At 34.7% G+C, this 14,487-nt stretch overlaps 1 protein-coding gene across 1 annotated transcript in view; it reads left to right on the top strand.

Annotated features, from left to right (window-relative positions):
* The window catches only part of Mdh2 (malate dehydrogenase 2), a 55,148-nt gene extending 51,093 nt beyond the window's left edge, over nt 1–4,055 (top strand). The window contains exon 7 of the mRNA XM_083128606.1: nt 3,680–4,055. Coding sequence (XP_082984732.1) covers nt 3,680–3,808 — 129 coding nt within the window. The 3' untranslated portion in view covers nt 3,809–4,055. The remainder of the gene's footprint in view (nt 1–3,679) is intronic.
* The last annotated feature ends 10,432 nt before the right edge of the window (nt 4,056–14,487 follow it).

Here is a 14,487-nt window from a genome sequence, read left to right as displayed (position 1 = left end):
GCCTACCTCATTGGTAAAGTGGTTAGCACAGCATGCAATGATGTCAGGGGTCCCAGGTTCAAATCTCTGCCTTGGGATGGGTGTTCTTTGTGTGTCCCATCATCACTCATCTTTACAATTAGCCAAAAGTGGCAATAAAGAGACTTCAAATATTAAGTAAAAATCCTGGTGAATTGATGCATATAAGTAGTGAAATACTTATGCACTATTATGAACCTATATTTTGAACAACTTTTAATTATGTTCAAAGTACTATCTGCTCAGCCCTAGTTTTCACATAGTGCACTTTTCTCTGGAAGCTTTTTTCTTGCGAGATATTCAAATTACAAGTGTTTTATTAGGTCTGAGTCTATACTCTCACAGATACTTCAAAATTGTAATTATTACATTGTTCAAAAGATTGATTTCTAGGCATGGAACATCAGCATCCAATATATCTATAAATATCTTACATTTAGGAAGCAATGTTAATTGGACATGATCCATTGTTTATTGCTTTAAGCTATACTTTTTGTAACACGTCTTCTCTAGTCTTCAGGTGAAATCTCTTTTGCCAATGGTGAGATTCAATTTGTAGTAAAGTCACAGGTCTGTCCCACCACCAGCAAAATAAATTTTACCTGAAGACAAGAGAAGAGGTGTTGGAATAAGTATAGTTTAAAGCACTGGACAATGGATAATACTAATGTAGAACTGTTGCTACTAATGTTAAAATAATTATATTTAGTGCAATATTCTGCAATTTTGTTGTACATTTTATGGGTATTATACACTACAGATATAAAATTCTGAATGGTCCTTGACATGTTTATAAGTATTGGTCAAGTTTTCATATCGACCCTTCGCTATTGTTTACTATTAGTGTGTAAGTATTCAACTCTACTGTTTGATACTAGAGTTTGGACTACAATCATAAATAAAGCAGTAGACCTATATAAAAACAAGCTGTATCAAAATTTAGCTTCCAGTCTGAAAATCTGCAAAAATCTGGGAGTTTATTATTTCTGAAAAAGTTGTGGAAATGTCGGGGAAGTTTACTGCTTTGGAAAAAATCTTTATAGTAAAGTAAAAACAAGTTTTTGAACAAAAAAAAAAAACCCACAAAGAACTGTACTTTAGTTTGATATACTGAATACTACCGGTAGTTACAGTAGAAATTGCATATTAAATGTTCTAGGGAAATGGGCCATATTTTATACCTTTCAAAAAACAAAATATGCTCCAATAAGTGTGTCTTGGCATTGGTTGTTTGGTTGATATTAGGATTAATACATGTATTATTGAATGCTACTATAATTATATATTAATGTTATAATTGTTGTTTTTTATAAAAAATAAATCTTAGTTTACAATAAGTCAGTACATGGCAAGTAACACAAAAGCTCACCCCTGATGCCAATTACTTTTAGCACGTGAAGTGAATATTCTAAGAACTTGGTTAAGTGGGATTCTTATACAGTTGTTTAACTACATTAATTGTCCTAATGACTTGGTCTGAAAATTTTAGTTCTTTGTGTGGAAAAGTCGGGGATTTTTGGTTTTACAAAGTTGTAGACACCCTGTATTCAATTCTGTGTTAATCTATGGTAACCATTTTTTTTTTTCAAGTATGTCATTGATTTATTATTTTTGCAAATGATTGCTTTCTTTGAAATTCTATAAATAAAAAAAAGCTGGACCAATCGTGATAAAATTTAAATATGGTGCAGGCAGAAAGGTTTGAAAAACAAGCCTTAATTTTCAGATTTTTAAAACTTGATCAAAAACCTGTTCTTATCAATTTTGTGAAAGGATCTTTTCTTAGTATTGGGTAATCTTACAAATACAATATTGGTCTTGTTTTGAAGCTTTGCATCTGTTTTGAAAATCCATTGTCAATACATATTGTGCAATTGATTTATAGATTTTTTTTCACTGAGTAAAACTATGTGTTGAATGTGGAGACACTACATGCACTGACAGCCTGCAGTTTCCACTGTTCAATGGACATCACTGTGTATACGGTGTTGCGATCTGTTTTTTTATTTATAGAATTTCAAAGTGAGCGATCTTTATTTTTTTTAGTTTTGCAAAGTTTAGTTTCCCTCATAACAAAAAAAAATTGAAGGCATACCATAGATTAACGCAGAATTGAATAAGCTAAATTTTGATGTCTTTTTTTATATAGGTCTACTGGTTAATTTTCAGTTGGAGTATCTATAATTTTTAATGAGATAGTAATTACATGCCTTAATTTATGAAGATTTTTGCTTTAAAATATTCAATAATTACATCAGAATTACATGTTATGAGAGCACCAAATTTAGTTTTTCGCACAAAAGTGGTGTAGTTAAAAAGAAATTTTGGATAATTTCTAGGATAATTACACTTGGCATTTGTGAAGTCCATGAAAGAACAAAATGCTGGAAAAGTATCAGCTGGTATCGGTAAATAAATTGCAAGTGATACATAAGTTCAGTTTCCACTTTGTGCACAGATAGGTTAGTGGACCTACAGTTTAAAGTGGGATTTGAACCACTATGTCTCCACTGGGTTTTGTTAGTTTCTTAAACTTGATTATTTTATAGATGTGCTCTCGAACACTTAAATGCTTTAACATTTGACAGATTAATGTATCTGTATTGACCAATATAGACATTGGTTTATTGGTAAAATTATAATCTTATAATTTAGTGGAAAATTATGCAGTTATAATTTTAATGGATGATCTCCATGCACTAATTTTTGAAGTAAATGTCCAAATATGCAACTTTTTTTTGCATTTGAGTCAAATCGAAATACATTCATGTTCTTGAAGGACCATTTGGAATTTCTAAACAATGCTATAAAAGAAAAAAAAATATTAAGAAGTGATTAGTGTGGCTGCTGGTCTTTCTTGCCACAGATGTTCAGAATGTGAAGTATTTTAATATTTGCCTATTGTAAAGTGCAGAAATGTGTGTCCATTAGCCTCTACAAGATCATTGTAGAGTGTTTGGAGAGAAAGATGCATAATTTGCACACTGAATTTCTTGCTTTTATTTAAATCACAGTAAAAGAAAATTTAATATGATGTGTAAAATAGCATTTTTCTTACCTCCCTCTAGTATTAACCTGGGAGGTTAGATTAAACTGTTTAAAAGTCTACAACAGCAAATTATTACACAGAGTTCTTATTTTGACAATACCAATATTTCACTGATATAATATTGTGCTATTGTTAACTCTGGTTTTCAAAGTCTATTTAATTTTTTAAATTTTCAAAATTAGTTATTCATTTAATAAATTCCCCATTGCAGGTGGTGTTGTAACCACCTTTACCCTCCAGAGTTGTCCACAGGTACTCATTGATTTGAGACACCCAGAGCCACTTTGTGGGGACAAGGCCGAAAAAAAATTCTGGCCTTAGATCACCCATCTTGGGAATGAAACCCAGGTCTCCTGTGTGGCAGTCAGATGCTGTAATTTGCTTGTGTCAATTTAGTGATAAGAGTACTGATAATATTTTTAGCTCTATTCACAGTACTCTAAGGATATATCATAGCATGTACCTCGTTTGAAAGTTTCTGAACTTGTATTGTCCATTTGTAGGATTTATCTGCCAAGTAGCTTTCAATGTTATATGAATTTATACTGTTACTGGTGTAGCAGTTAATTATATAGTATATGAAGATAACTAATATTTTTTGTTATTAAACAGCCTAATGGAATCCAAAAGAACCTAGGACTTGGGCAGCTGAGTGATTTTGAATCTGAACTGTTGAAAGCTGCAATTCCAGAGTTGAAGAAAAACATACAGAAAGGAGAGGAGTTTGCAAACCAGAAGTGAAGTAATCTGGTGCGAATGTGAATAAGAAAAGTTGTAGATGAAAGCTTAACAGACAATTGGACTCCAGTTAGATTAGGAATTTGAATGAATGAATGATAGTGATACATGATCAATTTGATTGAAACTGCTTGTACAGTAGCCTTAAGAAAAATAAAAAACATACATACCAGTTGTTTATAATTCAAGTTAAATTAAATATAATACACTAACATTGTTTTTGGAATTAAAATGCTCAGTGATTTTCAAACACTTTATTTTGTAATTTAATATACATAGAAGTAAATAATATCCTTTCACCAGCAGAAATACAATAATAGTATATTGTGAATATTTAATGCAATAATGTTTCTAAAGTAGGGGTAAAAAGTTGTTGCCATGACCCAATTATTTCTATTCTATATTAATAAGTAGTTTTATTCCACATTTTCTCCATGGACCTTCTGCATATGTTGTGCAAACCTATGAATAAGAAAGTTCAATGTTATTAGTGTTTGTGGTGTAAGGAAAACAAATCATAGATGGTAAAGTAAAAGTAAAATGCTCCCCTGTGCTTAGCACCATGTCATGAAGGCGTATAGGGGGTATCATAGATGGTATGATCTAATTTATAAACATCCAACTTGTGTGAAAATATTAATCTTGCGCTTTAATGATTTAACTCTATGAATTTAGGATAATTGGGACGACTTAGTTTCAAGTAAGAAGAGAAATCTTGCTCTGGTCTGACATAGCATGCATGTTACAACATTTGTTGAAACTATAAGAAACAAAAATATTGCCATCTGCAACATGTCACACATACTGTAGCTACGTACAAATTTCATACTTATATAAATATTGGCAATTACAAGTGAAGAATTACTTTTTACCATGTTTTACTCCCAACCTTCAGTAATGACACTATTTCAAGTCAATTCTGAATATTCAAAATATAATTAACAATTTCACTTAGTCCAAATTCAGAGGCTAGTGAATATTGCTGTGCAAATTGTCCATGACTATTTTCATTAATTTCTCTTGCATGTATATTTTGAAAATTCTGTGTTTACTCACTAAATATATTCACAGTATAAAAAAATTATGTGAGTGAGTATAATGGTCATAAACCTCCTTGAAGACATTTCGCGAAGCTACACTTCTTCAGGTATTTCTTTTCAGTATATAAAATACTTGTCATATACAGGGTGGCTCAAAAAGTCACTTAACACCTCCAGTACAAGGCCACTGTAGCGTGCAACGTGGAAATGGTGATGACCAATCCTTCTCAGGCCAAGGGGGAACCACATTGACACTACCCACTGCACTAAACAAATTTTAAGGCATTTTTCTAACACCTCAAAAAGGAGTAAATTGGTACAAGAATTCAGTCATATCTTTTTACTGGTTAAAGATACATCGAAAAAAAACCTTCACCGTTGCATTTCTCGTGAAATTCTAGCCTGATTTGATATCATATCACCCCCTTCCCATTTAAAATTCTGAAGTTGAATTCAAGATGGCAGACATCAAGATGGGTCATCACCATTTCCATGTTGCGCACTGCAGTGGTCTTGTACCGGGAGTGTTAAGTGACTTTTTGAGCCACCCTGTATATAAAAATAAATCCAGGATTAGGTAAAAGAGGGTATTGGGATATGGAATTTAAAATTACATGAAGTTAAAAATGCCATGTAGGCTAAGAGATAATTGTATTCAGAGGTGGGTTATGGATAAGGGAACTGATGATGTGACAGCCTGAGAGTTCGTTCGGTGGTTCCATTTAGTATCAGGATATGATTATTTCTGTTTCAATGGGAAAATTTATAGACAGAATGAAGGACTTGGTATGGGCAACCCTGTTTCGGGAATAGTTTCCAGCATATTCCTCCATTTCATTGAGAAGGATTCACTGAGTTAGGTTAACAATGATATTAAATATTTTTGTAGATATGTTGATGACATCTTGGTTATCAGGGAAAAAGAAATATTAGATCGTATTTTCAAAATCATGGGAGAACAAGGCGATAGAATAAAATTCACTTGTGAGATAGAAAACGAAGGAGTAGTTAACTATTTGGACATGAGGATTGAACAGGTTAATGGCAGGTCTCGGACCTGGGTTTACCACAAGAAGTTGGCAGGGGACAGATATATCCACCAAGATTCTGCACACACAAAGGGAATTAAGAATAATCTATACATGAACTTTTACATTTGGGCTGGGAGGCTTTGTAATTGTAGGGAGGAAAGAGAGATAGAAGAAAATTGGATAATGAAGGTGGGGTTAAGAAATGGTTATAAAGTAGAGGAAATAAGGAGAATAAAGAGTGGGACACTTAAAGTCTTGAATAAGGAAGGTGGAAAGAATAGGATAAGTAAGAATAACGAGGTAGGGGAAATAGAATACAAATACGTCGGCATCCCATATGTAAAAAGGGTGTCTGAAAAATTTGATAAGATTCTAAAAGACTTCAGGTTAAAAGGGGGAATGAGAGCTCCCCGAAATATAGAGGAATATTTTACTGAATACAAAAAGGATGGAAAGGGGCAAAAAGAAGTCAGATGAAAAGGGCATGTATAAGATAACTTGCTCTTGTAATAAAGCATATATTGGACAAACAGGAAGAAAGCTTGGGAATTCGCTGGGACGAGCATGACAAGGATATTAGGGAACAATCTCCGAAGATCGGACTTTCTGAACATGTTTTAGAATTAAATCATAAGGTTAGAAAAAGAGAAGTGGTAAAAAGAGTTCATAAACAACCTGATATGAATGTTCACGAAGCTGTAAATATTTGTGTTGATAGGGGGAAAAAACTAAATAGGGATGATGGTAACTTGAATGAGGCCTGGATCAACATGTTTAATCGGTGGGGGTAGGGGAAAAAAAATATAAATAGTGAAGTCTCTCTTAAATTCTATGTCACGCCGGAAGTGACCTGCGCTGCTTCGGAATCTGTGGAGTTCTCATTGGAGGGGATGTAGCATTCGTACGCTACAGTAGTCATTTATTCTCTATGGTAACATGGGTACTCCGTTCTTTTAGAATTATCTCTCAGCCTACATGGCATTTTTAACTTCCATATCCCAATACCCTCTTTTACCTAATCCTGGATTTATTTTTATATATATGACGAAGAATTTTATATACTGAAAAGAAATACCTGAAGAAGCGAAGCGTAGCTTCGTCTGCAAGGAGTTTTACAACCCTTATACTCACTCGCATAAGTTTTTATATACTGTGCTTAAAAATGCACAGGATGCAAGAGAAATTCAATGGCTTTTTTTTATGTCTGTCAACATCTTGTTTTGAGATCTTATTTCTTGAAGCTGTTATTGCCTCAAAGTACAAACATGGTGATTGACAATTTGCACAGTAGCACTCATGCACCCCACTGTACATCCAAAGTAAATGTCTAGATAACACCACGCTGCAGTCCTGCTTACTGCTAAACTTTGTATCTCACAGTCAAAGAACAGGGTCCCCACTTCCACAATAACAGTATGTTAACAGGTATTGGAATAACCAAAATCGATACTTAAATTCCTTCACTTGATGCAAAGCCCCTCTTTCTTTATTTGTAAAAGTGTTTTCCTGCCTGGGAAAAGGGTTGATAACATATTATCTCCACCCTCAAGAAATTTTAATTCCTCTATTGGGAAACATAGCATTTCAGGTTTAGCATATACCTAGTAGTGAACTTTACAACAGAAACTTTTGCATATTCATTGTGTAGTGCTCTTAAACTATACTCATTAGGGCTGCGCCGATATTGATACTCTCACTTGAAAATTGCAATAATTAAAAGTTGATCAATTCCCACCACCAGCAAAAGAAATTTCATCTGAAGTAAGAGAATGGATAATGTCCAATTAACATTGTATGCAAATTAAAGATCATTTTGACTTTCTTAATTTTTCTGGGGCATGCCACTGCTATCTATATATGTAACTACATATCCATACATGAAGTGAGAATCTAGAGGAGTATGTGAATCATGAACATATTACAATACATTTGCTAATGATACCCACAATTTTTGCACTCAATTTCAGTGATTTTTTATAAAATTATTAATATTTTATGATTATATTTGCCAAAGTGGGTGGGGAAGGAGTATGTATTCTTCAACCCTTCCCCAGAGCTAGGAAAGCACTATTTCCAAATCAAGAAAGAGTGGCTTTGAATCAAGTGAAGGAATTAAACTCTACGAGAGACAATATAAAGTTTGGTAGTACAGTAAAACCTCGTTAATGGGAGGGGGGATAAGTTGACTGTTTTAATGAAAGTCCGAATTAAATGAAATAACTAAAACTCTGTTTTTGTGGCCGTGGTGGCTCAGTCGGTAACGCGTCTGACTACCATACTGAAGGTCCCGGGTTCGATCCCTGGCCGTGAACTTTTCTAATGTTGGAAGCGGCCCTGGCATCCACCCAGTGGCTAATAACATGGGTACCTGGGGTATGATGCTGATCACATCACCCCCACTCACGACCGGATCAAGAAAGTGTGGGGCGTTGCCCCCCACATCCCCTATACGCCTTCATGGCATGGTGCTATGCACTTTACCTTTAAAACTCTGTTTATAGCAACAAAACATATTTATTATGATGTATTTAAAGGGCATAGGCCTAAATAAACTATAGAGGACAGTACAAAGTCTGCGGGAAACAGAATTTCATCAGTGGTTGACTGCAATTTCTTTGGGAAGTTCTCTTGTTGACTTCTAGCCACATTTAAAACCTTGCATTCTGCTTGCGAAGTCCGGCTTATCGGGGTCTGGATTAACGAGGTTTTACTGTATGCAGGGTGGTGTTTTCCAAACATTTACTTCAGGTGTACCATCACAACACTACATGTGGCAACTTGCTTTCAGGCATTAAAGTTATGTAGAAAACTTGCAAAATCTGTCTTCATGGTGTTGAAAACTGATTTTTATGCATAATGAATTACATTTATATACCAGGGGTAGACAAAACCAAAAATAATTCAGGCAGGAGCCAGGCTTCCCCCACCAAATGCAGGCTAAGAAAGTCATGAAGCTAACTAAAATAAGACTACACATTTTGAAAACATTTAATATAAGACTGAATTAAAAGTAATTATTTTCTCACCGGAGTGTGGCCAACTCTACCATATTGCTGCAGATTTTAAAATTCAGCTAACAGCAGTGCAAATATTTATAATAGCATTATTATTATTCCGATTCAATGGTCAACGTGTTACAGAAAACACACAAACATTAAAAGACATATACTGAACTCATAATTTAGAATAAAAATTCTAAATTCTCATAAATAAACTTGAAATATTTTCTTAAAGAAAGTTTTAGAACTGAATTTGAAAATTTTTACTTACTGGAAAATTTGAAGTTAGACTTCTGTTGTTTTGACGGGTGGCCCAAAACAAAACGAAACACAACACAAAGATGGTACAGGGTGGCCACACTACGACCATCATAAAATTCAAGTACAGTTCCAGATTTTCAAGGCGAACTTTCTAAAAACACGTGATTTTTCTTTCACCCACACAGATACACACAAATATATGAACAATATTGAGAGTCTGTGTGATTCCAATGTATCCAAAAATTTTAATTCCATTTATATATATTTAATTTAAGGTGCAGAGTTTGCATTTGCTGTTTCACATACTCTGGAGTCAAACACAAGTCACAAATGTTACAGGATATACTACTCTATGAAAAATTGTTAATTATATAAGAATTTAAAACTCAAATTTACCTAATCAACTTCAACATATCTTATCTTGCAATAATATTTTTCCTGTCAGATTGATTGTTCTGCAAAAGACACCAACAAAGTAAATGGATTGAGGGAATTCTGTTTTATTTTTGACGCAGCTTTCTTTCCCTTCCTTGATAATAATAAAAGCTAAACTGTTAAAATGTTGCCTCAGGGCAATTTTTATGTCTACGGACAAAAATGCATGCAGAAATCATGCATAATTGCCGATGCTAATAATTCACACATAATTCCTGGAATTCCCGGTGAGTAGTTACTGTTTGGTAATAATGTTTTGACCACCTATTATCCAAAAAAAAAGAACTGCTGCAGTAAACCAGGTCAAATTTTCAGAACACACCACTGCCATCTGGACACAGCCTACATATTAACATTTAAAAACTACGATATTTCTGCTACCTACCTCTCTGCACATTCAGATGCCATATCCCTGTGGCATGACTCAGTGTGGGCCACCTGATAAAGAGCCAGGAACACCAAGCAGTGTAGCATGAAGAAGTACAGGAGGGTGATCATTCTGGCCAGGGGACTGGAGAGGAAGAACTGACCCTGAAATACAGATGGTGAACTTATTATTACTTCAGTTTGTCATCCTTTTCATGAGTAAAGATTTTCAGGATGCATTTTGGAATTATGACCTACACTAAATATTTTGAAATTAATGTGTGTCACTAATTAGGAGAATTTAAAAAATGGAGTTGGCCTCTACAAACCCTGTAAGGCAACTGGCATCCAGGGTGTCTACAATTTTGTAGAAACAAAATTCCCTGACTGTTCCAGGTTTTCCAGACCAAGTCACTAGGGTAATTCATGTATGTTAAAAGATCACTATTTTGTAGCTAAACCCTTAGAATACATCCCACTTAACCAAGTTTATACAGGGTGACACAGAGATGTATACCCATTTTGGATTGAACATTACACAGTTAATTGTACACCAAACTGTATTATTTTTGTTGTATAATGTGTGTGATCTATTGCCATTTATTTATTGCAGTTACCATGGAGTCGTGGTCTGTGGAACATCACGTGTTCACGTATGATGCCTATGTTGCAGCTCAGAGGTTCAGCACCTGGTGGTGCTTTTGGAGTTACAATGCTTGTAGTTCGAAACGGCTTAACTCATTTTAAGATTGTTTTGCATGTTCGAACTGCTCCATGCCGCCTTACGTGGAAGTGCTGGCGGAATAACCTCTGAGCTGCAACCACTGAGTCACCGTTTCTCATTACACAACAAAAATAATAGAGTTTGGTGTACGATTAACTGTGTAATGTTAGTTCCAAAATGGGTATACATCTCTGTGTCACCCTGTACAACTTCACATGTAAAACTAATAACAAGAAGGGGAACTCAACATAAATGGACTGTTGGATAGGGGCATCAGGGGGCGAGTTTCTACCAGGATTGTGAAGGTCCACGAATCCATAAATTCTAATGGATTCTATTAGTTTCTGCTTTTTTCTTGCACAATTTAAATTTTATCCAAGTTATATATTGTTTTATTTCAATACTTGCATTGTGAAAAAGGTTCCTGGACCGAATTGAAAAACTTTAAACATAAAAAGGTTGAACACATTTACATTTGCTGATTTTCTTTCCTGGACAGGAATTGAATTTCTTTAATTCCTGGAGCTTTAACCACCAACCCTTGCTTCTACTTGCCATGTATTGACTAATGGTTATTAAAGAATTCATCATAACAATTATAGCATATATATAATGCATCATTGTAAAATTTAGTAATTATGAATTAATCCTAATATCTATCAAACAAAACCCAAAAATTGCACCAACACAGTAGAAAATACCAACAGGCACTTACTAGAGCTGATTTCTACTTGAAAATAGTTTCAGACACGTTCCCTCTTCCTAGAATATATAATATAAAATGTGTACTGTAGCTACTGGTAATACTCAGTATATTAAACTGAAGTATACAGCTGGTCCACAACAAATTTAAGCATTCTTGCTTGTCATATTTTTCTTTGTTCAAAAACCTACTTTTTAGTGCACTACTACACAAATGTTGACTTTTCCTTAAGCACTGTAAATTTCCCTGACAACAGGATTTCCACACTGGTAGACCATGCAGCTATCTTATACACACACTCATACATATTAGGCATGGACCAATATGACATTTTTGCTGAATTCAATGAAGTATATCTATAAACAATGAAAAAGTACTGAATGTTCCATGAACACTGATTAGTGGTATTCACTGACTTGACTAATGCATAGGGCTGAACTGATACTGATGTTTGAAAATTGTAATAAATAAAGGTATAAAGGTAATTCAAAATGTTCACTAACAATAGTGCGTAAGTATTCCACTCTAATTACATGCTTTAAAATATACAAAAATTTTTGCAGAGCCCATGAAAGACCAAAATTCCGGAAAGGTATCAGCCCTACTAAACTAGGTGATTTCAATAGTATTTAGCCTCATTTACATTCATGCTAAGTATAATGGGCTCTGATCCCCAAAACTACAATAAAACATGGCTGGAAAACACACCTAACTCGTATCTCACCACAAGACACAAGTGATGGATAAACATAACGTTTACTCAACTCACTTTTCAGAGAAGAGTTTTGGTACTTCCATGTAAGGGTGTGTAGGATGTGAAGCCTTTGCTTGGAATCGGAAATTTTGGGGAAAGAAAGCATTCCAAAAATCCCCACGTTGAAAATCAGGAAAGGAATGAAAAGTGGCAATTGCAAGAATTAGGAATTTTTAATCCATAACCATGCAATTTCCTGACTTTCCTGAAAATTGACCCAGGGGTCGACCAGCAAGCCGCAAGAGGAAGTGATAGCAACTTATCAGAAATCTGGAAACTTGTGTGAAGACTTCTATCCAAATATTCGCACACTGGAGTTTTATTTGACTGCATTTTTCGGATTACATATTTATGTGAGTCAGCATTCTCTACAATGAATGCGATAAAATCAAAGGAGAGGAATCGATTACCTGATGATCACTTGATTTCCTGCTTGAGAGTAGCAGTAACGTTATACGACTTGCAACATGATAAACGCATTGGCAGAATGCAGTGTCAAGTGTCTGGAAACAAGTGAAGACTGCTGAAAAGTACAAAATAGTTGTGTAATTTTTTTACTGATGCCCAGCAACAAGTGAAATACTTTAAAATGAGTGTTTATGAAAGAATAAAATTGTAGTAATTATGTTTATGTAAAAAAAGGATGAAAAGATGCTAATGATGAACTGGGGAGATACAGCCTAAAACAGGTTCCAGGCACACAGTGCTGAAGCCAAAACTTATGTAATAAATAAATAAAATAAAATAATCATAATCAATGTCAATTTCATGGTATTGGCCCTTTGCTTCGTTTTTTAGGCTCTCATTGTTAGGTCTAATAAGATAAGTAGCCCGCCAGTGATTCTTGGAATGTAAATTAGCCCTCAAACCAAAAAAGGTTGGCCACCACTGGTCTAGCCAAATAAGTCGTCGTTCACATGGGTTTGTGTTTCCAATAAAACTAACAGTTAAATATACAAATCATATATATATATATATCATCAATTCAAAAGGGTGTTGTGTACTTCGAGGACCCAAACATAACTAGCTTGGAATCTGGCTTCCCATGTGGCATGGATTGCTACGTTCAATTTTACTAGGCACAATTTTTTTAAAATTTTATCACATGTTGTTTAGAAATGGCATCCATATTTGGCAAATTTAACATGGCATTAATTACTATTTAAGTCTTGAAACAATGGACTTTTTGTTTATTGCTCTTCTGTCTCTTAAGGCTAGTTATCATTGTGGATGAAGGTAAAAATTATGAAGGGGCACTCGCAAAGATCACCCTTGCCTGGACTCAAATCCAGAACCTTCGACAGCTATTAGACCATGAGAGACCACTTAATATACTGGCATGTGGTTAAGGATTTTGTTTATTAATCTGACATTCAAACCCGAGACCACTGGCAACATAGCATGCTGTGCTACTCCCATCAGGCTGGTGTTTATTAATATATGATTCTTTTGTCAGAGGGTATTTTCACCCACTAATCTAAAAATCCATATCCACTGCTACAAGTTTTTCTTGTACGTACGTATTGTTTACATTGTAGAATAATTTCTCTTGCAGTTTATGGTTCTTACAACAGGGTGGCTACTCTAGAACCATGATAATATTCAAGGATAATTCCTGGTTTTCAAGGTGAACTTTTCAAAAAGTCAAGAGTACAAGTCAATGCTTTCTCTATTTCAACCTTATGTATTACCGCCTCTCACCCCCCCCCCCACACAAATATATTAAATTTAATTTAATATAATATAATTAAATATTTAATTTAACCCCTTGCTGACACATTATTCTCCCAAAAATGGTCCATATTTTACACATTTCTTTTATTGTGTGTTTGTAATGTACCGATATCGGCAATGAAGGAACAGTAACGAAATTCTATTTTTGGGGTCAAATAAGGTCACAAAACTATTCAAAAAACCTCCATAATTGTTAACGCGTACATATATGGAAAGTACTACAAATGTTTGAATATAGCATATAAACTGTCGAAAATAAAATGTCTTCACATTTTAATGCTGTCCAAGTTTACAGACTATCACACATACTGTCTCACATCAATTGTTACCCACAGTGTGATAAACCCAAAAGCATGGGCTAACACACAGTGCAACATTGCAATCTGGGCAATAGTATCTTGACTCGCGACAAATCTTTCCTCTCGCATCACTGGAAAGGCGACAACTACGTAGTGTCACGGGAATCTGGTAGATGGCAGCAGTACCTCAACAAGCTATCTACCTACACCTTTCACCTAGTGGCCAAAATGGGAATTAACACCTATTAAAGCTCAAACGAGACTGTCCAGGTAGGCAGAAAAGTGCACTGCAGTTGTACGATTCTAACGAGATAACTCGGGTAAATAATATGTAAA

Source organism: Lepisma saccharinum, chromosome 9, assembly GCF_977018435.1.
Source record: "Lepisma saccharinum chromosome 9, izLepSacc3.1, whole genome shotgun sequence".
NCBI classification, from domain to species: Eukaryota; Metazoa; Arthropoda; class Insecta; order Zygentoma; family Lepismatidae; genus Lepisma; species Lepisma saccharinum.
Note: the sequence above shows the minus strand (reverse complement) of the source record. Positions and strands in the feature narration are given on the sequence as shown.